The sequence below is a fragment of the Ambystoma mexicanum genome, chromosome 1q, assembly GCF_040938575.1.
Source record: "Ambystoma mexicanum isolate Mex_15411 chromosome 1q, UKY_AmexF1_1, whole genome shotgun sequence".
NCBI lineage: Eukaryota > Metazoa > Chordata > Amphibia > Caudata > Ambystomatidae > Ambystoma > Ambystoma mexicanum.
In genome coordinates this window covers 694,071,113-694,098,502 of record NC_090922.1, presented here as the reverse complement: position 1 = coordinate 694,098,502, position 27,390 = coordinate 694,071,113, and the positions used below count along the sequence as shown (strand labels likewise).

The 27,390-nt window shown below is 45.0% G+C and overlaps 1 protein-coding gene and 1 long non-coding RNA gene across 5 annotated transcripts in view; one reads left to right on the top strand and one right to left on the bottom strand.

Moving 5' to 3' along the window:
- Positions 1-16,752, bottom strand: part of LOC138535414 (uncharacterized) — a 62,299-nt gene extending 45,547 nt beyond the window's left edge. Inside the window, exon 1 of the long non-coding RNA XR_011284885.1 lies at positions 16,664-16,752. This is a non-coding gene — a long non-coding RNA (uncharacterized lncRNA). The remainder of the gene's footprint in view (positions 1-16,663) is intronic.
- The window catches only part of DUSP12 (dual specificity phosphatase 12), a 428,130-nt gene continuing 416,883 nt past the window's right edge, over positions 16,144-27,390 (top strand). For 2 of the 4 annotated variants that reach the window (XM_069641289.1, XM_069641290.1), the window contains exon 1: positions 16,805-16,917. Coding sequence is in view for 1 of the 4 variants with exons in the window: in XM_069641288.1 (XP_069497389.1) it covers positions 16,819-16,917 (99 nt within the window). In the remaining 3 variants the exon portion in view is untranslated. Of the gene's footprint in view, positions 16,918-27,390 lie in introns of all 4 variants that reach the window. The other 2 variants (XM_069641288.1, XM_069641291.1) reach the window with 2 other exon arrangements.

The window sequence follows — 27,390 nt, the reverse complement described above, 5'->3', positions numbered from 1 at the left end:
GACAAAAGAAACACAATGACATGGGCTTTCGGACCACCGAAGTGACTTTTCTCCCTTTAATGGGATAAAGAGTTGTCAAAACAAACTTTGTCGCAGCGAGGGGTCATGATGCCCGTGCCATGTGGTTCCAAAAAAATGCAAGTCGAGGTCAATTTTCAGAACGATGACCTGTGACTGAGCAGCAAGCTCATTGCTCAAAATGTGCATTATAACACTTCCACTAGTCACTCTTTCATTCAAGGCGATCAACGAGTGGGCGCCATGAAAGACCAATTCTGCAGCCGCCTTAGATTCCTGGAGGATCAGCTAAATATGTGCAGAGACAAGTTCAGATACAGCTGGAAAATCTTGCCTGCGTATTTGTAAGTTAAAGGAGAGTTCCGGGACTTTTTTTTTTATTGTCCCTACGGTTCGGCCATGCGTTTTTAAGCATAACTCGGTAGATCGTAGAAAACTTTCCTATGGACCTTACCCGACTTTTCGTCCATTAACGCACTCGAAATCAGCCGCCATTTTATGATAATCCTATCACTTGCCGCATCGCCCTGGCTCACCTGCTTTTGCGGCACTAAATCAAATCCCCCGCCCCTGAAACAGACTTTATCAAAACATTCATATTCCCCGCCTCTATCCGTGACGTGACTGTGCTGCGTAGGCAAACGCGCCCAGGCGTTTTCTACGCGACTCCACACAGAACCCGGAAATCAACACAGATCAGCTCACACAACACAGCGCGCCACAATTCGCAATATGAAACTGTACTTTTAAATCGAACCGCAAGATTGTAAATTTGGTAAAGTACATTTATTTGACATCAAATGTTTAGAGAATATTCAGCGATTTTCATTTTTATTTGCTCACGTTCCAAAAAGTTCGTTTTGAGGCACGCGATGTTCCTTTGCTGTACACAGGGTCTTAGATCATCTCACAATACAGCGCCACAATTCGGAATATGAAACTGTGGTTTAAAAGCAAACTGCAAGATTGTACATTTGGCAAAGTACATTTATTGGACATCAAATGTTTAGAGAATATTCAGCGATTTTCATTTTTATTTGCTCTCGATCCAAAATAGTTCGTCTTGAGGCAAGCGATGTTCGTGTGCAGTACACAGGGTGTTGGTTTACGATAAAATAAGCTCTTCGGTCGCACTGATAATCGCATGGCTGTTCCAACGACGAGGCACTAGGCCACCACAACGGTCTGTATGTTGCATCTAGCCGTTATGACCGCGTAAGGGCATACTTGTACTTGGCGATCGTCCCATAAAATGGTCAGGGTGGTAACGTTGTTCACGCGGAGAAGCAACTGGCGGTTATAAAATCCATCCGCCGGTGTCTGGTACTCGTGACACAGACAATAATGGGTGAAGTACCTGTTTGAAAAACATAAAAAATTAAATTAGTCTCACCATCAGATCTTTATTAAAATTATTCATTTTATATATTCGGTCGGGAAATTATTTCATAGCTAGGACAGTGCAACTGGGTTTTAAACGTCAAGGGGGGGCTGTAGGATACTGAGACAGTCCCTCAGTGCAGGGGTTGACAGGGAGTGCAGGTGGAGAGTGGAAGGGCCCAGGACCGAGATCGCAGACAGTGGACCAGTTGTAGCAGGGGAGAGGGAGAGAGAAAGCAGAAGCAAAGGTTTTGAGGTGCTTCCGTAAAAGTAGACGGTTCTCCCCAAGATAGTGCGCGGTACAAAACAATATGCCACATAGAACGAACAAGTACACTTAACCCGTCTTTAAAGCTACTGTATAGTAATTAAATTGCGGTATAAACTCATCTAAAGAGTTACTTACATTATATTTGCATTTTCCATTGTGTCTGTGCGTAGGGCAGCCCCGAAATACCACTCCTTCTATGCCGACGTTATTTCTTCTAATGAACGAACATGAAATGGCTTTCGTTTCTGAAATTATATTAATTATCATTTCTTACGTGGTCCCGGCCTGTCAAGGTCAAAGTACAATAGAACCTTATACTGAGTCGTGGGCCATTCTGGCACCCGAGAAAAAATCAAAGCAGCTGACCTTCACTTTGAACGAGCACACATTCCTAGTTAGCTACATTCAGTGTAAGGCATTCTCACAGGACTTGAAATTTACACTCCATCTTTGCATTTTGTCTGCGTGCTTTGCAGCCCCACAGAACCATAAATACGGAGACATTCTATATTTTTTGAAAAATGATTTATATTACTGTTTGGTTTAATTTAATGCGCAAATGAACAAGGTTGGATAGATACACATATTCAATGGGCCTGCGACATGAGGAGACTCGAGAGAACAGACAATCAAATTACAATCATTTAAACCGTGATGTGTATTTCTCAATGAGTTCTTCTTTAGGTGGACATGGAACAGAGGCAATGTTGGGTGGCAATGCAGTTGTCCCCTGCACAGGTTCGTTCACAACTCCATTTATGTGCCTATCTAGGACGTCAACAATAAGTTTCTCAATAAACTCATATTGCATATCCTCAAACACTGGTTTGATCACCCATTGTTTACTTCTTTTAGTGAAGGCCTTATTGTAGCGAAGCGTCCCTAAAGTTCCGGTCGTCCTACTTTGTTGACGGCCAACATTATGGTTATGTGCCAAGACCGCTAAAAGAGTCTGATTTATCATGCCCTCCATGCCAAAATGCAATCGTTTTGGCCTGTACTTTAGGCACATATTGTGGAACACCTCCAAATCTCCTGTGTGGCAGAATTCCGTGAGTCCCCTCAAAGCTTTTGTTATAGTTTTATCAAATACAATCTTTTCAATGGCTTTGTGAGTGGGTGATGAAGGAATCAACCACTTCTTCTTCCGTGCCTCCTCTGTGGACAAATGGCCATGTTCACAATTGTGGAAATGTTGGTTCGTGTTCCATCGGTGAACGTTTGTACAGTGTGGCATTACTGACCGCCATTTTTCCAGTAGAATTTCCAACGACCCTCCACATGTTTTTGAGCTCCACCAAACATGGTTGCTGATTGACTTGGACCACTGTGAAATACCTTGCAATTCTTTTTTTTTACCTGCAGCCGACAATTTTTTATTGATTGATTTTGCAAGATGCCAAACGTCAAATTGGTGATTTATATTTTTGTACTGTTCTCTCATTGTCTTGGCAATTGAAACGTGTCTGTCCGTGGCTATCAGGTCGATCACCATTCCCCGCGATTGTAGTTCTTGCAATGATGCTACAAAGCCAACTTTCTCCATATCCACTGAGGATGTACTTTGTGACACCTGCACGACCACCGAACTCACAATTTTCTTACTTTCCATGTCCTGAAAGTGGTAGGTGCAGTACTTGGCTGAAAATCCTGGGCTGTCGCACTGTCCATCATCGGCTAGCCTGAACCGTTTGCCCGCGAATGTACTATCAATAGACATTTTTTCCATTCTCCAAGCTTCGCTAATGGCTGGAAATAGATAATCGGTTTGGTATTTGTAGAACTGAGTTTTCGCAATGAAATGGATTCCCACAAACTGAAAGAAAGACTCTAATTTTTTAAAACTTGAACCACTAAAAAGTGCAGCCGCTGCACAAAGTAGATTGCCTGCTGGCAGTTGTCCCAGCATAGGTTGTGCAGACCATGTGAAAGGATGATATTTTGTACAGGTGGCATGTATTTTAAGGTTAGTGCCTCGTATTGCACGAGTCACATTAATCAATGGCTCCCCACATACTTCCCCACCTACCAAATGCCCACATTTAATCCGAATAATAATATCAATCAAACAACTATCGAATACAATGAATTTGGCCTCTTTCCTTATACTGTCACTCTGCATCCCAGCTGGTTCGGCCTGTAACGTTGAGGACATGTCACTCACATGAAAGGTAGAATCTCCGATATCGTCTTCCGCTATGTTCAGTGATATTGATGGTGTTTCATTGTCGTCTACTTCATTCTCTTCCATTGCAACATCTGTTCCTTCTCCGGCGATGGGTGAATAAAACAATTTCTTCAACTTTCTCGCGGTCTTAGTTTTTGCGGGTGTGGATTCTGTGAATTGATCTCCGACTGCATCCGAACTACCAGGAGGACATTCACTATCAATGGCTGGTGGTGGTATAGCTCCGTTGTCAATCACTTCATATTGTTCCCATTGGCACGATGCTTCTCCAGTCTCAAGTCCCTGCCAAAAGGTTTGACAAGCAACATCTCTCGTTCGCTTCACTGTCTGTGTAGATCTAGTTCGTACACCCACTCGCAACTAGAGGACAGATTGGAAAAGGGGTGTTCAGTTTAAACACAACTTACAGTATTGAACTATTAACAGTGAAAAACAACATAATATAGTGACCAGGACACTAACCTTCTTTTGCTTTCTTTTCTTTGAAACTTTCTTGCCTCGAACTTCAACATCAGGACGCTGTTGCTCCGACTCGTGTGTGCATGTCTCCACTTCCTCTTGCGCTGCAACGACTAACACTGACGCTCCATCGACTCCCTGAAACATAGAACTTACATTAGTATGTATAATAATATCGAAAACACAAAATGTACTTGGGGACCAATACCCACGTACATCTCAATAGCAAAACACGAATGAACGCTTTGTGTAGAACATTCAAACGACAATTATTCACGCATTGTTGATCTAGTTAGATGGAACTGTCAAGATCCATACCTCGGGCTCCTCATAGACTTCCATTGATGATATTATTGAAGATGATGCTTCAGTGACTCCCTGAAACACAGTAATTGCATTAGTATGGTTTTCTATTTTGATAAAAAGAACAGAAAGTTTGTGCAGGCGTGAACGGCTCATCTAAATAGACCTGCACAAATGATCAGTTGTCTAAAATAAATAATGGATATCTAAATATGATTCGATTTGCTCGATCGTTGGAAGTGTCACCACCCAGAAATCTGCATCAACTACTAGGGGTGATGTTCTTGTAGAAGAAGCTCCGTCATCTCCCTGAAACATAGTACTTGCGTTAATAAAGAAGGAAGTATAGCGGATGTAATCAAGTCATATGATTTCGCTTCATCGAACTGTCAGTATCCATACCTCGAAATGCATAAGAACATCAAGGGACGATGTAACTGCGGTGCACACTTCTGCAAGCTGTTGCGCCGACCCGTAACTGCACGCTCCCCCATATTCTTCTTGGACTAATGCTCCATCTACTCCCTGAAACATAGGACTTTCATTAGTAATGAACACAATATTGAAAAAAGAAGACACATAGGAGGGCGACGACAGAAGGACATATCAATGGCTAAAAACGAAAGAAACATTGTGTGTAACAATCACGCTACAAGAATGCAAGATCTGATGATCTCCATCGATGGAACTGTCCTGAAACGTACCTCGAGCATCTGAGTGACATCAACGGTAGTCGTCAATACGTTGGACTCCTCAGCATCTCCCTGAAAGACAGTACTTGAATTATTTTGGATAACAATAATTATAACTGAAAACAAAGACTAGAGGATGAGTACAAGGGTGTACCATTAGGTAAAATAATTACACGATAAATTAAAACTATTGATTTACATGCCTAAAACAAGTCAGTGGCAGAATAGCCAAGTAAGATTACCCGATAGGCGCTTGAAGTGGCTGATGACTGCAATAACGACACGGATGGAGAATCTTCCGCCTTCATATTGAGTGGATACATAAATGGGGAAATTATTGTTAGCTAATGCTACACACTACCGCAAGGCCGAGAGATAAATACGTAAACTTGACTCACCAGTGGAGGGATGTGGACGAATAGAGTGGGAATAGCGGTTGAGAGCAATTTTCACCTCGCTCGCGGTGTGTTCTTCTTTATTAGCAATGATGTGGAGTACATGTCAGAGGTAAAGTGCCTGCTGCAGATGCGGTATCGATCACCCCTCTTGTCCGCAAAGACTTCTAGGACTCTACTTTCAAGCTCAGAGGGTGGATATCCGCAATATCGGACCCATTCTCTTATCTGATCTATTGTCTTAGGGAAAACATGCATTATAGTACCTTCAGATTTATTATGGGTCTTCGAAGGACAACCGCCAATGGAACAGGCAGGCATTGTGGAAAGTTCTGAAAAGTAAAGATCAACAATTCTCTATGAATACCAATGTGTTAAAAAATTAAATGACACATAAAAGGTTCAATGCATGGTATGTTTTGGTTCTTGGAACTATACACGTTATTCACATGCGGATAAGTATTTGAATAACTTTAAAAAAATAGAAAAATAATTTGACTAAACTCAGAACATGTGACTAGTTCCTTGCATGTACTGTCTTGAACGAAAAGAAATTGGACGCAAAATGAGTATGGTACATGGCCTTACCTTGACGAGCAAACAGTTAGATGCAGGGATCAGAGTAGTTTCTTGTCGTAGAACAGGGAGCAGTTCACAGGTTGCAAACTGACGAGTTTCCTCGAAGTGGTCACAGAAGTTCACAGAGACGAAGAGCAGATAACCAGCACCTTCACGGGTTGACTAGCAAAGTGCAAAGAAGTTCTCATTATAAATATGAAGTGGGTTATAAAGAATTCGAAACAGGGGTGTGTTTGTGAATGAATGACGTGTATATGTCGTGGCATTATGCGGTTTGCAGGGGGCCGTCCAGCGTGAGGGGGGATGCTTGGCAGGAGACACGGGGTCTGGCGGTAGACATGGGAACAACAACCCATGCTCTATAGACCACTTTGAAGTGTACATGGTCTTTGGCACCTCTTGGCCTTTATCGCTCCCTGACAGCTCCACTTGCCAGCGCAAGTACCCCGGTGTGAACTGCCTTTGATAGGGCGGGGGGTGGATTGGGGCGGTGGTCGTGCAGACAAGACACAGGAAGACTCGTGAATGGAGACACACTTATGTGGATTGCAGGGGGCCGTCCAGCGTGAGGGGGGATGCTTGGCAGGAGACACGGGGTCTGGCGGTAGACATGGGAACAACAACCCATGCTCTATAGACCACTTTGAAGTGTACATGGTCTTTGGCACCTCTTGGCCTTTATCGCTCCCTGACAGCTCCACTTGCCAGCGCAAGTACCCCGGTGCGAACTGCCTTTGATAGGGCGGGGGGTGGATTGGGGCGGTGGTCGTGCAGACAAGACACAGGAAGACTCGTGAATGGAGACAAACTTATGTGGATTGCAGGGGGCCGTCCAGCGTGAGGGGGGATGCTTGGCAGGAGACACGGGGTCTGGCGGTAGACATGGGAACAACAACCCATGCTCTATAGACCACTTTGAAGTGTACATGGTCTTTGGCACCTCTTGGCCTTTATCGCTCCCTGACAGCTCCACTTGCCAGCGCAAGAACCCCGGTGCGAACTGCCTTTGATAGGGCGGGGGGTGGATTGGGGCGGTGGTCGTGCAGACAAGACTCGTTTGCCGCAGGGCCTCACCAAGGAGAGGCCATCTAACTGCATGTAAGAGGCAGGCTGCAGGATCTAGTACATGGAAGGCAGGGGGGTGAGTTTATAAATACCTCACCCTCCCAGGAGAATATATGGGTGCAGTTCACCCTGGAGACCCTGGATCCCTAGGCAGTTAGTCAGCAGCAGGCTGGCCTGTGGTGGCAAGGCGGCACGGGCCAGAGGGCGTCATCTCTGTACCCGGTGCCCAAAAGGATGATTTATTATGATCAACCATATTGATTATTTACCTATAACCATGTTTTGTATCAATAAAATCCAACGGCCTTCCTTTTATTGCCAAAGCTTGAACAAAGTGGTGTGGTAAGTATTTTTGGGGGAGGAGGCAAGGCCGGGAGGCTTGATGCCAACCCGCAAAATAACATATGTATGTCTGCTGCATATGGGTTCAACGGTTATGTGGATTGAAGGTGGGCGGCCAGCGTGAGGGAGGATGCTGGATGGAGACATGTGGTGTGACAAGACAAGGCACAGGAAGACTATTCAATGGAGACACACTAGATTCATTTAAAAAATCAAAACAACCATTGTTAAAATATATGTTGGGTTTTATTTTAGATCTTAATTTCAATTGAACATAAATAATAAACATTACACATTGTAAAGTTGCGGTTGCAGCACATCCAGGGAAAATCCGCGGTATTGTCCACTGTCGCTGGGGAAATGTTGTCTAATGGCAAGTACCGCACAGGCAGGTATTACTCTCCGAACGCGGTGTCCGAGCCTCCCGTGAAGCCACCAAGTGAAGCAACGATAGGCCACCAGCCTGTACCACCTGTGAAAATGAAAGATGCAAACTGTATTAAAATGACAACTTTCTTATCACTGTCGATTCAGGTAAAAAATGTCATTCTGCTTTGAAAAAAATTCTATCTAGAAAATGCACAACATGGAACCAATTTACATGCATTCGAATGATATGTAGATGTAGTTTTATATGTGGGAGACGACCATGAAATAGTAGTGGCATCACTGACATCACAACCAGAGTATACTTACTCGTTACTCGGATTACGCGGACGAACAGTGCCGCAAAGTTCGTGCATAAGCACCATCATCATCCTCAACACGGTCCGTGAGAGGCAGGCTTCCCTGAACTCTGGCAGCTCGGTGATGCATTGCGGACTTGGCTCGCCTTCCGAAATGTAGGCCAAGCACCCGGAATTTTCACGGCAGCAGCAGTTCTCCTCCTCAGTTGGCATTAGCTCGCACCGATTGCACGTGCACCAGGTGGAGACGCCGTCCATGCGACATGGTCCAGGCTCTTCATCTGTTGACTGGTCCTCCCAACTGCCGTCCGAATCCCCATCGTTTTCGCGTGCTTGCCTTTCCAGTAGTTCTTCCTCGGTGTACTCGGGCTCGTACATATACGGCATTATTGTAGCCATTGTGTGGTAAAGAAAGTAAAATAATTTACAGAGATGGTACAGGTGTTCACAAGGCCTAGAAGCGGCGAAGGTAGCTGACCAGAGCACAGAAACGAGTCACAGAATACTCAAAGTAACACAGAGAGAGTAATGGAATCGAAAATCTGCTGCTGTGTGTTGTGAAACGGTGTGTTTATACTTATTGAGGAAAGAGGCGTCCTGCCATTTCCATGGCGACACTTCATTAGCTGAGGCGCAGCGATTGTTGACACGAAACGTGCTTTGGCGTTGGGAAATGGGCGGTACGCGTCTGCTGATGTCAGGCTCAGGGGCGGGGGATTTGATTTAGTGCCGCAAAAGCAGGTGAGCCAGGGCGATGCGGCAAGTGATAGGATTATCATAAAATGGCGGCTGATTTCGAGTGCGTTAATGGACGAAAAGTCGGGTAAGGTCCATAGGAAAGTTTTCTACGATCTACCGAGTTATGCTTAAAAACACATGGCCGAACCGTAGGGACAATAAAAATAAAGTCCCGGAACTCTCCTTTAAGAAAAAGCATTGACTTAATGGTAATTTAAAGAACTTCAAATGCAAAAAGGCAAAGTAGTTTCAGTTGGAGCAGTTTTTAATGCCATTCCGTAAACCACACGTGCCTGACACAAAAATCAATATGTTAGCAATAGGAAGAATAAATACAGTGCCAAGAAGGAAAAGGATTTACTTTGGGTTGCAGCTTTGGGGTTTATATATTTATAATGGATAATGTTTTCTAAACATAGGACAATGGGGGATTTCCCTGGTTCTATCATTGAATTTACATACAATATGTCACACCGCGAAATTCACTAATCTCTGCGGGCATTCCAAAGGGTAACATGTCAGTGATTACTGAACATCTTTTGGCCCGCAAGTAAACTAAAGGGAGAAGGGAGAAGGAAGAAAGAGAAAGAGAGAGAGAGAGAGAGAGAGAGAGAGAGAGAGAGAGACAGAGAGAGAGAGAGACAGAGAGAGAGGAAAAGGGAGAGAGAAAAAGAAAAAGGGAGAGAGAAAGAGAAAAAGGGAGAGAGAAAGAGAAAAAGGGAGAGAGAAAGAGAAAAAGGGAGAGAGAGAAAGAGAAAAAGTGTGTGTGTGTGTGCACGTGCGTGTGTGTGCGCACAAGCGCAACAATCAGCCTCCATTGATCAGTGGCATACAGATTATCAAGATGGCAACATGTTCACCTTCACCAGTAGCCAGTGGGGGAGCTAAACGCCTAATGACCACTTAAGAAAAGCTATTAAGTTTGCTTTGCCTGTCACAGCAGGGCTCCTTCTCCTCTCCAGACGTGGGTTTGTGTTTGGTGGAAGCAAGGGGCGGCATTTCAGTAGAAAATATGTTGAAAAGCCCAATTCTGGCCCTGGGTGCTTGGTTTTGTTTGTGATGATAAATCTGACAATTTATGACCTTTTTAAGAAAATATTTGTTTAAATTAGTTAACTCCACCAGCTATACCGCGATAACCATGATATACCGTCATTTGGCAAGGAGGTTATCGTACCGCCATAAAACTAATACAGTGACACCCCTATTCCAAAGCACGTAGATGTCCCACGTGAAAACGTCACGACATAACAGAAACAAGTCGTTACGCTGTAAAGGCATTTCAGAAAGTATCGGCAAACTTTACAACAAACACACAATGCTAGCAGGGTCTCATAGGGATTGTGTGATTGATAATGAAAGGTTAATTGTTCATTCAGTGTGTGTTATTGATGTTAAACAAATGGCATCACCAAGCTCAGTCCTGCGCACACATTCTGAGAACTCCTGCATCCCAGGAATCTCTCAGAATGTGTACGCGCTGGGCGATGTTTGAATTGTTAGGCAGTTTGCTCCGGCATCCAAGGCTGGAGGTGCGTCTGCTGCCTGCAGTCCTCTTTAATTTAATAAACAGTGTTTCAATCATTTTCCGGTGTCGGCTTCATCTTCACATTGGCGACAAGGAGAGCCACCCGTCCGCTCAGCTGATCAGCGCCTTCTTCTTCTCAAGACGGCTACGGATTTCCCGGCTACATTGTATCTTCGTCAGCTGTGCATCTCCGTTTCGCGCTCTGCGAGCACCGCTCCTCACTCCCTGTAGAGTCTGAGCAGCACGCTGTCAGCTGCTCCAGCCAACTCTGTCGACCGTCCAGGCAGCAGGCGCAATGCCTCGCCCCCTCAGGTCAGAGCTGGGTGCTGCGCAAGGGGGTGGAAGCTGAGTATTTGCGCATGTGCATTGCGCATAATTATCAAAACTACGTGTTGGGGTAAATTATAAAGCGAAGGTTTAAAGCGACAAAGAGCGGACCCCACCCGTTACATTTAGAACAGTGCAGCAAGCTTCAAATGCTGATGGTAGCTTAGCAACGTGCTTCTCCTGCTCGAATAGGACAAAGCCAGGAGCCTGTCCAAGCCTATTATGATGTAATAAAGGAACCCTATGCAACACATTCTAACCAGAACCCACAAGGAAAGCCCCCCCTGACCCACCCCACCCGCTACCAGGTCTCATTGTGAGGTCACAATACACTCTCATTGTGAGGTCAGGAGAGTTTCAGACAGGACCTCTATCTTAACTCTGATTGAACACTACTGAGCCTTCCAACCCACCCATACCTGCTATTATATTATAGAACACTGCAAGAACAAGAGTTCTCCTTGGACACCAAAACAATGGCAGCAGCAATTCCTCCACCTGCGCCATTTCTTTCAGAACCGGGCAGACCTCCTGTAAGATGGGACAGATGGGTCAAAATGTTCGAGAACTACATTATAGCCATTGGGACAAGAAGGGCGCATTGTGTTTGATGGCCTCACGCATGGTGAGGAGGAAGGAGCCGGAGACGCTGATGAATAGATGATAGCTTTCAAAAAGATTGAGGATCACTTTGAACCCAGAAAGAACGTGACATTCAAGAGGCACAAGTTCTTTCAATGTGCACAAGACAGTGCAGAGTCGGTGGAATCTTATGTGGCATCTCCGAGGACACTAAGCCACACATGTGACTTTGGGAACCTCACCGATGCACCACCAGTCCCAGAGGGCAGGAAAAGCTACTTGCCAGAGATGCATCATTAGAGCAAGCGGTGGAATTGACACGCAGTATTGAACAGACTTCTCAGTATATGAGGGCTATGAAGATTGATAAACAGTCATCACACAGTATTGCGCAGGGTGTGTGTGCAGTCATGCCGAAAAGGAGGACCACGACCAGGAAGGAGTGGTGGAGTCAGAAGTGCTCTAGATCTGGGAACTCCCGGCAGACAGCAAATGTTCCCTCCTGCCCCGCAAGAGTCGCGGAATGCTACAGATGTAAATGCAAAGGTAATTTTGCGAATATGTGCAAAGACTCTTCAGTGAATTCAGTTGAACAAAGAGACACTGAATACCAAACTGGTATGCAAAGAATGCCAGATGAGCCGCCTGTCCAGGAAAAGAATGCAAGGCATGTATTTCAGATTGATGCCGTGTCTGGTGAAACCAAAGGGCCGGTTGATTGCTTTATGATTGATGGGTGTCGCATCAAAATGAAAGTGGATTTGTGTTCATCTTGGACCATTATATCGGAAGGCATGTTCAGGAATGTTCGAGGCAAGAATCCAGACACTCTCGTACCTGCTGGAGTGCAACCCTGTGGCTATGGGGATTCAGACATTGCTCTGCCTGGGGAATTCCACGAACAGTGACGTACAAAGGAAGAGAGTGTTCAGCAAAAATACTGGTTGCAAAAAAAGGAGCATCACTACTGGGTTGGGAGGAGCAAAGAGTGTTAGGTGTCCGCATTCAGGCCAGTGCACCAGACCCTGTGACAATTGCAGATATTGAAGATAGATGGTCTAAGGAGTTTCCGGAGGTTTTCACTTCCGACTTGGGGAGGCTGAATGATTTTGAGCACAACATAAAACTCAAGCCGAATGCACAACCGGTTGTGCATAAAGTGAGACCTGTTCCATTTAAACTTCACCAACAGCTTTGGGAAGAACTTCAAGGTTTAATTGAAAAGGGAGTGATTGAGCGCATTGATGGAACCGAGTGGCTCTCCCCTGTTGTCCTGGTCACGACGAGTAATGGGAACTTGAGACTATGTGTATGTGTTGACCTTAGAGACCTCAATAGGAACAATTTTGTTGAAAGACACCCGCTACCCATAATCTCTGAGACTTTGGCTACCTTGGGGGAACCCAGTTGGTTCTCAGTAATAGACCTCTCTGCCGCTTATCACCACGTGCCGCTATCGGATAAGTGTCAACATCTAACTGCATTCGTCACCCTGGAAGGCACCTTCAAGTATTTGCGTATGCCTTTTGGGCTGGCATCGGCTGCTTCAGTGTTTCAGCAGGTCATGGAGGAAGTACTCAGGGATCTTAAAAATGTTGCTGTATTTCAGGACGATATTTTGATTTATGCAAGTTCAGAGTGTGAACATGTGGCACTAAGGAATGTGTTGCAGAGGTTGAAAGTATCAGGACTTAACGTGCAAAGGGAGAAGTGTAGTATTGGGCTCAGAGAAGTTGAGTACTTATGTCGCAAGGTGTCTGGGAGTGGGATTTCACCCAAAGCCAATATGGTGAAAAATATTTGTGGGGTACCTTCGCCTACCAATAAAGATCAACTCAGATCATTTATGGGTATGGCAGAGTTCTACAAGTTTGTAGAGATGTTTGCCTCCATCTCAGCACCCTTGAGAAATTTGTTGAAAAAGGGAGTTAGTTTCAAGTGGTCTCCCGAATGCCAGGAAGCATTTTCAGCGATTAAGGAAGGAATCTCAGGAGCACCGTCACTCAGTGGTTTTGTTGAGGGTAGGAAAGCAGTTCTCACTGTAGATGCCAGTCTAATAGGTCTAGGAGCTTCACTGTACCAAGTGGACTCAGGGAAAGAAGCTCATGTTATTGCCTTTGCCTCCAGACCCCTAAGAGGAGCTGAACGCAATTACTCAGTAAAAGAGAGGGAAGCCTTAGCGGCATACTGGGCCATTGTACATTTTTTCTTTGGGGGCAAGAGTTTCTGGTTAAGTCAGATCATAAACCCCTAGTTCAGCTATTGAACAGTAGTGATTGGGCGAAAGGCTCTCCCAGGATTGCTAGATGGATGGTGGGACTGCAAGGTTATTTTAAAATTACTCATTCCTTGGAAAGAAAATGTGGTGGCTGATTGCCTGTCTAGATTGCCAATTGAATGTACTGAGGGGACATCACACATAGTCATGGAAGAAGATATGACTATTTCGGATATGTCACCAGTTACAGTGGGAAAGGAGGAATGGCTCGAAGCAGATGCATGTGACATTCCTCTCACTAGAGTGAAAGAGTGGACAATTAATAGTTGGCCAAGTAGGGATGCCTTGGATAGGAACTTTGATCGTATGTATGAGGTGAAACAAGAGTTAAATCTAAACTTAGAAGATCTAAGATTATACCTCCCTTAAACATTAGGGCCCGTTTGGTCGACCTATCTCATCAAGGCCATCTAGGTATAAACGGTACCAAAAGATTGTTGCGACAATCGTATTGGTGGCCAGGCATGGACAGTATGGTTGAGAGGAAGGTGCGTGGTTGCCATTAATGTGAAAGAGCTGACAAAGGAAAAGTTGTCGGAGAAGTTCCTCTTAGCTCAGTGCAGGTCCCGTGTGAGCCCTGGAAAAAATTAGCTGTTGATATAATTGGCCCCATACAAGGTTTGGCCGATGGTTTCAGGTTTATGGTGGTACTTGTAGACTATCACACCAAGTGGGTTGAGTGGAAGGCTCTAAGAGATGCCACCACAAATTAAATGGTCTTGTTTTTTGAAGAAGTGTTCCATAGAGAAGGCTTTCCCACAGAGATTATAACAGACAATGGTGTGCAGTTCTGTTCTCAGAAAATGATGGAATTCTTGGTCCGTTATGGGATCAAACACTTGAGAACTGCCCTATACCATCCCAGGGCGAATGGATTAGTGGAGAGGACTAATAGATTTATTAAAGGGGGTATTCAGCTGGCACTCAGCTCAGGTCTCAAATGGTCTGAGGTTCTGAAAGAAATGGTGTGGAATTATCGGATCACTCCGCATTCCATAACTAAAGTGTCACCATTTGTTTCCTTGAAAGGAAAACAACCTGCTACTAGATTGTGCCCAGGTTGGCTAGAGGCATCTGGGTGTGTGGAAGTAAACAGACAGTAATGAACCCGATTCATGATGCCCAGGAGGGGTACAAACAAAGATTTGATTCAAATTTCAAAGTTAAAGATATGATGTTGTTTGTAGGAGATTCAGTGCTAATTAGGAATTCTCGTTTTGGTGCAAAGTGTACAGAGAGCAAATTCCTAGGCCCCAAGAGAGTGGAAACCATTAGAGGTAGTGTGGTAATTCTTGAAGGGGGGAGGGGCGGGGGAAGAGAGTGTTGGTCAAAGTCTAGACTGGTTAAGTGCACATCAAATGTTACTAGAGAAAACTTGATGAGAGACATTATCAATGACGAGAACAAACAGGAGAGAGAAGCAGAAACAACAGGATCACTAGATCACAGTGGTGATCAAGAGGAGGGGAATCTAATTATGGAGAACTCTGTAAAAGAGCAAAGATTGTTTTTAGTATTATTATCTTGAATAGTAGTGCAAATCACTTGCCTTGTGAAAGGAGGGAGGTGTGTTAGGTTTATTGTTAATTGTTCATTCGGTGTGTGTTATTGATCTTAAACAAATGGCATCACCAAGCTCAGTCCTGAGCACACATTCTGAGAACTCCTGCATCCCAGGATTCTCTCAGAATGTGTATGCGCTGGGCGATGTTTGAATTGTTAGGCAGTTTGCTCCGGCATCCAAAGCTGGAGGTGCGTCTTCTGCCTGCGGTCCTCTTTAATTTAATAAACAGTGTTTCAATAATTTTCCGGTGTCGGCTTCATCTTCACAGAAAGCAATACAAGGCCTCCGTTTAGCCTTCTCTTTCACACATTGCAAAAGGGAAAATGAACAATCCCCCTACCCGGGGAATGCCAAATCGCCACCCATGCAGGAGAAATAAAGAACTAAACTGTTATGCTAGAAATTCATACCAATTTGCGTCTGTCTACATAAAACACATATTCCCATCTGCTGCACATACCAAATCCTCCAACCCCCGCCCTCCCCCCTCCAGCGGGGAGGGGGGATAACTAACCGTTCGCTATACTGTTCACTGGTACAGTGGAAGTCCCATTGGGACGGAAGGAACGCACTGTGCCCAACCCCATGTTATGTTTAGGAGTTGGTTACATTTCGTTCAAATATATCTAAATGCATGGTTTCATTGTGACCTTATACTTTGTCACTTTACAGTTCATATAGTTGTTGACACTGGATGTCTGATATCTATGTAAGTGTGTTTCTTTATTTCTTATGATGTTAAGCAGGCATTGTGAACTCATGTGGTTCTAACATGGAATGTGTCACTACGCCGCAATGTTCTGGAATTGTTGGGTTTAGTCAGTTGGCGTCTGTTTCTTAGTGGGCGCCGGCTGTCGCTCAAGCTTATACTAATACACTTTATTAAATCATCTTATGGCGTGAAAATTCACTCAACACCCCACTCAATAAAACACATCTCCCACGGGCAAATCGCACATCTGCATGAGAAAACCCCAAAACGAACTTAATCCACCTGTACTTTAAGTAAATCTCAACCGATTCACATTACAAACCCCAAATACACAGAAATACCCCCTCCCCAGTATTGCCTCACCCCTTTAATGCACATTACATATCTTAAAAAAACAGTGAAATAACGAAAAAAATCAAAACTGAAGCCGGCTGTACTTTAAGTAAACCTCACCCCTGCTGCACATTACAAATCACCAAAATACACAGAAATACCCCCTTTCCAATATTGCCGCTCTGCATTAAAGTAAGAATCAACAGATAACTTTAAGACTTACCAGAAACCAAATAACCAACTATACGAAATGTTCTTTGGGACGGCGGAATCGCTCGCGCAACGCCTTGCATTCCCCTCGTGCAAAAAAGATGACGAAGGGAACGTTTAAACCCACGTGATGCAGAGAAGCCCACGTGATACAGAGCGGCCCACGTGATGAAGTGGAGGTGGGCCTTGCTATGGTCCGTTTCTCGAATGGGAACTAGAAAACTACCCTTTACCAAACGTGCATGTCCAGGTTCCAGGCAGCATCAGGTGAGTGCATGCGATCCAGCTCTTTTAGTGAATTTTATATGCATTTCTTTAGCATCCATCAACTTAAACGTTCTCACCCCTTTGTTGTTATATTGTTAAGAGGAGCCCTTTTGCAACCTCTGAAAATGAACGTTGAAGCTGTAATTCCTTGTATTGTACTTATCACTTGTTGAGATTAAATATTGTAAGTACGTGATTTTCTAAACATCTGGTTTGGAAAGCTCCGAAGCTCATTTACGGTACGGTTCAGACTCTGCAATGCTCGCAGACGCACAGACCCTGCTCTGGTGTAAGTTACTATATATCTAATATACCTGCACAGGCTAATGCTCGCAGAGGCAGTAACTACTTTGCAGCTGCTACACAGACCCTGCTCTGGTGTAAGTGACTACATATATAATTATACATGCGCAGGATAATGCCCGCAGAGGCAGTAACTGCTGTGCAGCTACTACACACACCCTGCTCTGGTGTAAGTGTCTACATAAATAAGCCCTCAGAGGCAGTAACCGCTGTGCAGCTACTACACAGACCTTGCTCTGGTGTAAGTGTCTGTCACAAAGTGTTTAGGGGTGATGGAGTTCTTTCTGTGAATTGTTTGCTGATTCTTGTGGCGTAGTAGTTTTTTTAGCTTTGAGGACTGTTGCTTTGTACGGTTTGAGTTGTCTTTGGTATTTTATTTAGTCTTGTCTGGTGTATTGTTCTCTCCGTTTAGTTTCAATTTAGCAGGTTTTTTTTTTTTTTTTCCCTTTGGGCGTTTTTTCAGTTCATCGGTGAACCATTTTGCTGCCAGTTTTTTGGGTGTTGCTTTGAATGTTTTAGCTGGTGCTAATTGGTCAATGGCCTTGGTGATCCAATTGTTGAGTGTGTCTTCTGTTGTATCTAAGTTTGTATCGGTGGGATCTCTTTCACCTAGGTTGTCGTGGTGGGTTGATAGCATAGCGGCCTCGTCTGCTAGTTTTGTTGCAAAGTTGGGGTTGTAAGAAGCTGGTTTGTAGATCAGTAGGAATACTATGTTGGATTGGTCGTTGAGTTCTATCTTGATTAGGAGGGATTCATAGTCTTCCACGTTGGTTGTGATGATTCGAGATGCTCAGGCGTGTTTTTTGTGTATAATTACGATTCCACCTCCTCTTCGGTTTTCTCTGTTGGCGTGTATTAATTTACAATTGTCGGGTATTGTTTCGTTCGCGATGGCTTTATAGTTTTCTGATAGCCAGGTTTCAGTAAGGAAGAGCACGTCTGTGCCTCCTTCGCTTAGGAGGTCATTGATTTCTGTTGAGTGGTTTTCCATGGATCTAATGTTGAGGAGGCTGCAGTGTAGTTTGCTGGATTTACCTTTTGTGTTGTTGTTAGCATTGTTTGTTCTGACCGGTGTGTTGTTGGTTGGGTTTCCGTTCCAGGTGGGTTTTTCCCGGTTGAGTCTTTTGGGTGGGGTAGTTCTTTGTTGGTCAGTCTCTTTGTCGAGTAGGCCGATAAGGTTTATGGTGGGGTTGGTTTGTTTCCGGGTGGTAAATAGGGTAGCTACCCCTCTGTTGTTCCAGCCTTGGTGGTATAGTGGGTGTAGAGTGAGTGTGATGGTTTCCTTGTTCTGGTTGGGGTATTGTACATGGTGGAGACTGGGTTGTAATGGTTTATTGTCATCCGTTTGTGTCCTGGTTGGGTCTGTATTCGTGAAGCTTGTTGGCTGTCGGTTCGTTGTTGCTGTGCTGTTTTTGTTTACCCCGTTGTCGTATGTGGACAGGTAGCGAGCATTGTAGTCTGTCTTTGCTCAGATATTTGTATGTCTCCTTGGGCCATCTCAGATGTTTGTCGAGTTTCATTGGGTTGTGGGATCATGCTGGTCCGTGCCTTCCCGACTGGTTTCGGATTCCTTATTATTTCTGTTGTCTTTTCTGACTTCTTTGTCTTTCTTGTGGCGAGGCATGATGCGCGGGTTGTGTTCCTTAGTGGGCGTCCTCTTTCGATTGGTGATTTTCTTGGTCTTTTGGGTTTAGTCTTTGCTGTTTGTGGTTTGTTGTTGCTTGTATTTGGTAGGTTGTGGGTAGTTGAGATCTCGGTTGATGGGATGTTGTGGTTCCGTTTGTTTATTGCTTTTTTCTTTTTTTTTTTTTTAATCCTGGAGGTACTTTTCGTTATGGCTGTTGATTATTCCCTTCAACCTTAGAGACCCCCAGCTCTTTTACTGGACTATAGGACTTTTTAATTTTAACTCTGGAGTGAGTGAGACCCTTTTCCCACTGCCACATGTGTTTTGACCTTTTGGGTTATGTGTTTTCACTGTTTTGGGAGTCTGACGAACTCCATATTCATCTACTTTTTGTATGGTGACACACAGCACCTTCAGTGCATTGTCACTGAGAAATCCTTTAGATTTCTCATAAGGTTTAAAATACCTTTTCTTGTGTAAACTATTGTTCCCAAGAATAGTAAAGTGAAATTGACTTTACTTACCTTTTCTCTTTGTGGATCCAGCACACACCATCTTAAGTGGAGTGCTGGGGGGTTACCTAGTAGCCCCTTACCCTATATTCTCATGTAACATTTGTATGTTGCCCTCCCTACTTTTAAATGGCTAGTGTCAGTGGTTTAATTTTTCCTACCATTGTGCTTTTCAACAGCAGTCTGAACACTCAGCTGCAGTATAGGACCCAGGGGTGACCATTTTATGAAAACGGCCCCTGTCTTCTTTATTTGCCATTTTCTATTTGCGAGGTCTTTCTTGGGTTTTACTCTGTGCGTCGAACAGATTGGAGCCCTTTGTTTGTCTTGCCTTTGGCGCACTTCAGCCCTGAGGTTTGCCTGTTTCCAGTGTGTCTGGAAGGACAGGCTGTGAGGGAGGGTCCCAAAACTCCCCCGTCCTTTGTCTCTAGGAATGCCTGAATGCAACCAGTCCTGAATGGCTGGCTGGCTGGCTGTGCTTTCAGGACAGCGACCCTGATGTGTCATTGACAGCCTAGGCTGTGCATGAATGGGAGAAACCTGCTTAAAAAGCGAGAGTCTTGGGACTAGAGGCAGAGTCGACCACTGGGAGAAACACCCGACAAAGAAACCGTGAACAAAGCTTGCTGCATCCTCCTGGACCTTTGAGTTTCCTGGTGAAGCCCTGCTGCTGTGCTGAAACTCCCTTTTCAGACAGAGAAGCTTCGGAATGGACAACTTCTCCCCTTGGGTTAGTGGGACCAACTAACCCAGAGACTAACTCCACTGGACCATCTTCCCTGTCTGGCTGTACTTCTTTGCTGCAAGAACCAAGTGCCAGGGGTCGAGTAATCCGTAGTCTAGTGAAACGTCTGAAATCCAGCTAGAAGCTCCAGGAGTCTCCTAAGGACCCTCCAGAAGCAGGACGACAAGAGCCAGAGTCCCCTCACCAAACCCAAGGAGTGAAGGAAGCCCAACCGGTACCAGAGATCCGCAACAGTGTTGTTTACTATGCGCTGAAACCGCAAAGTGCCACTGAACCGAAAAGAGCCCGTAGCTGCCAATGACCTCCGAAGTACCACCGCAGGAGCCCTACAGATGTCCTCCCTCTTTTCCCCACAACTAAGGCTCAGGAACACGGGGTCTGCAACGCTGTAGCAGGCCAGAAGCCAGCTGGACCACTCTTCTTCAAACCAGACTAGACTTGGGGTACTTACCTCACTGTATTGCAGCCTTGCATTTCTCAGTTGGGAATTGCAGTGGCTTACTTTTAGAGTTGATTCCAACTCTGTTTTCACAGCTTGTGACCCTACAAGTGATTTTCTAACAAACTCTCTCACTTTGTGCAAGCCTTTTGATTCTAAGAAGTACATCTGCTCCAAAGACTGTTTCAAATTGACTTTGGCTGTCCTGGCTCCCTGCAGACTCTTCTAGCCCACTGACTTTGATATGGTTTGTCCCTCATAGGTGGTAACTTGGGCGTGGCCTGGTGCTCATGGCGTGAGGAGACAGAAACGCCGAGCTCTGGCCGAGTCGCCATAATATGATCCTGCAAAGGTGCCCAACACGGTTGCCAGTGAATTCGTCTAAAAAAATTGGTCGACCAGACAAATGGTCGAATCAAATTGGTCGAAAACCATTTCGTCTAATTTTTTTTTTTTTCTATTTTAACCCTTTTTTTTTTTTTTTTTGGGGGGGGGTCCCCCCCCAACCCCCTTTTTTTCTCTAAAAACCCATTTTTTAACAAAACGAAAACCCAAAAATAAATATATAAATAAAAAAAAATTTTCGACGAAATGGTTTTCGACCAAATTGCGTCGACCAAATTGCAGTCGACCAGTTTTTTTTCGACGAGTTGACTGGACACCGCCCAACACCTATAATAATCCCAGAGAAGCTGGTCCAGAGGTAGCAGAAGAGAATATCAGCACATTGCTGACATCCCCGAACAAAATCGGATCGAGGAAGACCCAGAAAAATCCGTCCGCCCGGCCTCCCACCTCCTCCCGGAAAGCACTTCCAAAATGGCGGCCGCAACAGAGTGACTCCATCGGCACGACCAAGGAGTCGTCACCATAACACAGAGGGACCAGCCTGAGCCAACCCACTGAAGCCAGGAAGAGAGCACCACAAGAGGGCAAAGGCGTGCAAAAGACACCGTTGCGGCATCCAGGGGAGAGTGCGAGCACCCCATTCCCACAAATCCAGGCAGTGGATCGCAGAGGCTGGAACCGGGGCCGTACAGCACCCCCACAGTGAACTCTGGAGCCGGGGTGAGTGCCGCAAGACTGCACGGCTCTGAAATCGCTGTCGGCAGAGGGGGCACGGCGACAGCGACGGAGGGGAAAGCGGCCAAGGCTGAGACATCCAAGACGGAAGGGGAACCAAGAGAAACCACGAGTGGGGCTGCCCTAACCCGACAACATAACGCCAGAAAAAGCAGAACCGACCGAAACCGAAGCGCAGCTCAACGGAACACCAACAACTCAGAGGGGAATTGGAACTGCAAGAAACAAAGCATCCCATATTAGTGGTCACCCCCCAACAGAAACACATCCAAAAATGGCAGACATGTCTGAGAGCTGCCACTGAGGGAGAGAAGGTGAGCTACAGCACCGAAGCCGGGCAGAAGAAGGTAGAAGGCCCCCTGCCGCAACGCAACACAGAAACCCGAATCTCGCGCCCACATCGAAGAAAAGGAGTCCAGACCCCATTGCTGCACCAAAAGAAGAGCAGAAGCACACTAAGCCACACGGATCGAGGTGGCAGGCAGGACCAGCACCGCAACACGGGCAAACTAGGAAGGCCCAACGCCCCCCACGAAGAGCCAGGTGCCGAGGGACACAATCAGAACAGAAAAGAACCTGGAACTGTGAGCGTGATCCTGCACCTGACAACCTCGCACATAACGAGGAGGCGGGGGGAGCAGGCACGAGGCGAAAGCACAGAGGGGCCCCGACCAACATGAGCAAGATCAAGGTGAGCCGCTGCTGCTAGGGGAATATTAATATAGCTACCTGAACAAGCTGGGCATCCCAGCGAACCCACCCGCGCTAGTTCAACACATTGGAACTTATCCAAGGGTCAACAGAGACTACCCTCACAACTGAACACTCACTCCACAACAACCCAAGATCACCAGACCCCCACAACATCACACAGAAGCCGAGCCCACGCTGAGACAATAACAGAAGTCGCCACAAGATCCGCCTAGGGGCTGATCCGAGAAGCACCACCGTGAACGAACCTGCGCTAAACCAAACTCTCCTAGCCTCTCCCTTCAGGAATGACCATTTCATACACATTTACATCTCGATACAGCAGACGTTTAGAACTCTACCTTACAGCTGCAGCTTAAACTGTTTTTAAAATCTTGAAAACCCTGCAACAGTAGAGCACTTCCACCTACTGCACAGAAATGTGCCTGGAGCATAAGCTATTATTTAGCTCATGACAAATATATGCATATAACTTTGTGGCACTGATAATTACAGCTGAGGTTGGTAAACTTCTTGATTCGTTTTTTCTTTGTTGTAGCGAACGTTTGAAATGGTCCGCTTGGGATTCAAACCTGTACTCTGCTGGGTATATAGAGCTCAGCAATGGGTGTTAAACTCACCGAGCTACCATCATAACATTTTTAAGCAGAATCGATCTAAGGTGGTAATCCCCCACAACCCCCAAAACAGGTTCCCTCCAGACCGGCTCATGTTCAAAAGCTTCTCCATCTGTGTCTGGGGCTTCACCTACTCGCATTCAGATTGAGTGTTTCTTCAGCTTGATGGGAAAGAGTGTGCGTGCCTACCACGATTTCTTGGGGCATTGTTTCCATTGGAGTATAGGGCGACTTCCTATGTGTTCCACACCTTCTCGTCTTGGGTGGAGAGCTGTTTTGTCGTTTCTCTTTATTTTCTCTTAAGGTGAGCCCTTACTCTTTAGAATATGTGTTGCACTGATACCATGCCATTGGACCTGATGTCTGGGAGACATGATGGCATGAGAAGAGTATGCTTTTCTTGCCTTCCTTATTTGAAAAGGAGATGCTCCCGTGATGAAGTTTGGTGTGAGGCGTTGTGCTTCTGCTTCCATGGTTATTTTCTATGCGTCCTTGTTTGAAGCGATCATGAAGTGTAAGCTGCTTTTTATAAGTCTGTTAACTCTCCTCCCTTCTTGTCCGTTGGCTTTGGAGTGGTAGAGTGTGGATTTACAGGGCTTTGCGCCCAGCATTCTACGTATTTCTTCATCTTACAGGAGACTAGTGTTACCTCATTTTCAGGTAGTACTTGCTTGGTCAATCCTGTTTGAAATATGTTTTTCAGAACTGCGAGGAATGTGGACGTGGTTATATTTGGGACAAAATGTAGTTTAAAATACATTCCAAAATATAGTTTACCATCACAATGCATATTTGCGGTCTTGTTCCATGTTTTCCAGTTGGCCAGTGATGTCCAGCCAACCTTTTTCCAGGGAATCGTGGGGCATCTCAATGTTCTGTAGTGGGGTTTGTCTTCTCCAAAGTCTTGTCAGTGTTGGCACTCCTTGCATTGTTTGATGAAATGGGTAATTTCGGTATCCAGTGAAGATGTTTCCAACAAAAATGCTCTCCGTGAAAATGTTATTGTTAAAATACCTCTGCAGTGAAAAGTGGCCAATCAAAAAGTAGCAAAGAAAATGCAGCTGAAAAGTAGCAAAAAATGCAGTGCTTCTAGTGTAAGTATTCTAGTTAAGCAGGGTTTAGTGGGCTAGTGATCACCTGCGTTAGTGTTAGGATAATGCAGTGGTATTCCAACGTCTTGATGCTGGGGCCCTCCCTTCAGTAAAAATATTATCTGCTTATATTTTCTATTAAAAGCAGTCGCTGTACTCTGATTTTTAAGAGCCTCTCGCTGCCCCCTGGAGATCCTTTGGGCCCCCCTAGGGGGGGCCAGCCCCGCAGTTTGAATACCACTGGGATAAGGGTTGGTGTAAAGATTTTGGTTGAAATTAGGGTAGGAGTTGAGGACAGGGCGGATGCTGCAGGGCTGGTGATGTTTGGGTTTGGGTCGTCGTTCGTGTAGATTAATTGTCGGCTAAGTGTTCGGGTAGTGGTTATTATAAGGCTAGGGCTTATAGAGTACTGCTTTGGTTAAGTGTTACAGAAAGAGATCGGGATGTTGGAGTGGGCTTGTGATGTTAGCATAGTATAGGGGTTAGAATAAACCTAGTTGATTGGCTAAACTAAGAAATAGGGTAGGCGTTAGAGTTGCAGTTAGGGTAAGGTTAGGATTAGGGCAAAGGCTATTTTTCATTTGTGGCGAGCTGATGTGGTTGGAGTTAGGTTCACTGTTTCAGCAAGTGTTCAATAAGGGTTCAGGGTAGAAGGGTTGTAACTAGAGTTAGAGTAAGGGTTAGGAATTGTGCTAAGGTGATTGTGGAGGTTTCATTGGAGGGGTGGGTCATTTTTAGGGTTACAGCCTTGCACATTTGTGTATTTAAAAATAGCTTTTTTGGTGACCTTATTACTGGCAATACTTTCATACATTGCACTGCTTGTATTGAATGACTACATTTTTTAAAACGACTTTTGGCTGACAGATTTTTCACATGACTAAGTTTTCCTGGGGACATTTAAATTATGATGTGTTATTAGGATTTGTACTGCGCAGTACTGCATGCATCAAGGGTAAAGCAAACATACTACTTGGCTAAACTGGACCACGTTACATTTGGGCCAGTCTAGCCAATAATGACACTTATGGTGCACAGTCATCATGGACATACTTTCTGTGGCATGGCATATTTACTGGCTGGGAGTCCGTCTATGGTAATAATGGCATATATTAGTGCAGCCTGCATGGACATGCATGGGAACAACCAGTGTGAATATATTTTTCTACTGGCATATGTTGTGTGAACGGCAGCATGAAATGTATTGGGGAAATGTTCCTGTGCACAGTTGGTGACTTGCAACTATTGGGGTTTTCCATGTGTTTCCACACAAAACCAATTGTAAACTGTATGGATTACTCGCAACTTTGCGAAGAAAGTGCTGTAAAATGCATAATTTAACCCAATGGTTAAAACATTTTCTTGGAAGTGAGAAACCCCCTGAAGCAACCCTTGTTTGGTTTGGGCTCCTTCACTGTGCTCTGCTCGTCCTGCATAATGGGTGCATACATTTAAGCCTCTTCAGTTCAGAATTTCACCAGCCCCCACTGTACATCATTTATCTGCCACTGTGTATGATGTGCATTTTAATGTGCATACAGGCGCAGGGTGCTTCTGAATGCTGCCTTCACGCACCACATACCATCATGCCATCCTATATATATTTATGCATGTGATAAAAAGTTAGTCTGGCATAAATCTTTCTCCAGTAGAGAAATCTAACTTTGCTGTAGTTGATTAGCAGTTGTAGTAATAAACCATATTTGGGTTCCTCCACACAAACTCAAGGGGAGGTTTCTTGTGTCTACTGTTTGCGGAGGTGGCTCTGTTGGCCCAGTGCAAAAAACAGTAAGCGGGCCTCACCAAATGTTTTGCCCGGGCCTCACCACATCTTCTGACAGCCCCGTATCCCCCTTTTCCTTTTAGGGATACTTCCTCCACGATGCAGGCATTTATGGCATATTATGCTGATTCCCTTCAACCATCTATAAGATCTACTGGTAACACCTTCCATTACTCTATACAAAAGACACCAAGAACTGCCTACTATTCCCAATACATCTAACAATACTTGGATGAGGAGGCTGAATGGAATAATGCAGATCACCAGGGACGAGAAGCACCAGAGACGCTCTAGTGTTTATGAGCATGTGATAGGTGCATTTAAAAGCTTTACCCATCATGGAGTGAACAAACGCTGTCTGGGTAAGTCAAGCCCTCTTTGTGTTGACCGAGGGATTGTGAGGACATCAAGACTACCGTGTAGCTGGCAGTCTTAGGAGGAAGGCAAGAGACAGAGGACTGCACAGGCTGGTTCGCTGTGCGGTGAACACAAGAGGGAAGGAAGAAGAAACTTCCTAGTGGCTATGGGAACCTGGATGCAGCCTCGCCACCATGCAAACATGGTGCGAGAGCCGAGAGGAAAGTGGGAGCCACATAGGACTTGGTAGCTGTACAGTGAAGCCGGGGAGCCCGCGGGTGGAGGTGGGACACCGGAGTGCAGTCTCCTGTCTCCCGCAAAGGAACAGCAGTACACCACAAGATACTGGTGAGTCCTAGAGAGAGCGAATGGGACACATGGGTGCTTCGGCAAAGCTACCAAAGAACGATAAACGTGTATGAAGTGAATGAGAAGGAATATGAAACCCAATATTAACAGAAAAGGTTTTACCAAATAAATGCAACAGAAAAGAATGTTTACAACTGTTGAAAGCAAATCGGATGAATGCAATCTAAAAGCAAATTTGCAAGTTGTAGAAAGCAACACATATGAAAAGCCCTGCTAGGAGACTAAACCATGCAAAGGCAAGTTTGCAAGTGTGCAAAACAAATCGCATAACAAAGTCCTGACATGAGAATCCACCAGGCAAAGTCACGTCTGAAAGCAAAGTTAAACAAAATGTAAAAGACCCTGGCAGGGGAGTACATCAGGTATCCTATGAAGTTGGAACTTACATCCAAGTTGAAGGTTCATGAACTTGGGAATTTGAAGTGTCTTGAAGAGAAACCTGGGGAAAGGAGTTGCCCTCTGGTATTGTGAACTTTATCCTTGCGAGAAACGTTTGTCCCCTGGGACTGTGACCCTTATCTATTGGGAACTTTTTTATTTGAGTTATAGATTTTATTTGAAACTGAACTTTGGCCACTTAGCAGGCTAAAGATTTACCCTTCATATATTAGAGTTGTTTTATGGAATCTGAGGGCAAGGATAGGTTTTCTGACACAGGGCATTTTGTTTCTGACACTTTGACACTGGACAGTCTTTTAGTTTTGGTTGAGGTAGGGAAATGCCTCCTAGAGTAGGAAGAGTGAGGCCTTTTCCAACCTCCTTTTATCTTGAATAAAAGTTTATAGCCAGAACTATGAGCTCACTGTGTCCGCATCTCATTTCTCACAGAAGGCAGT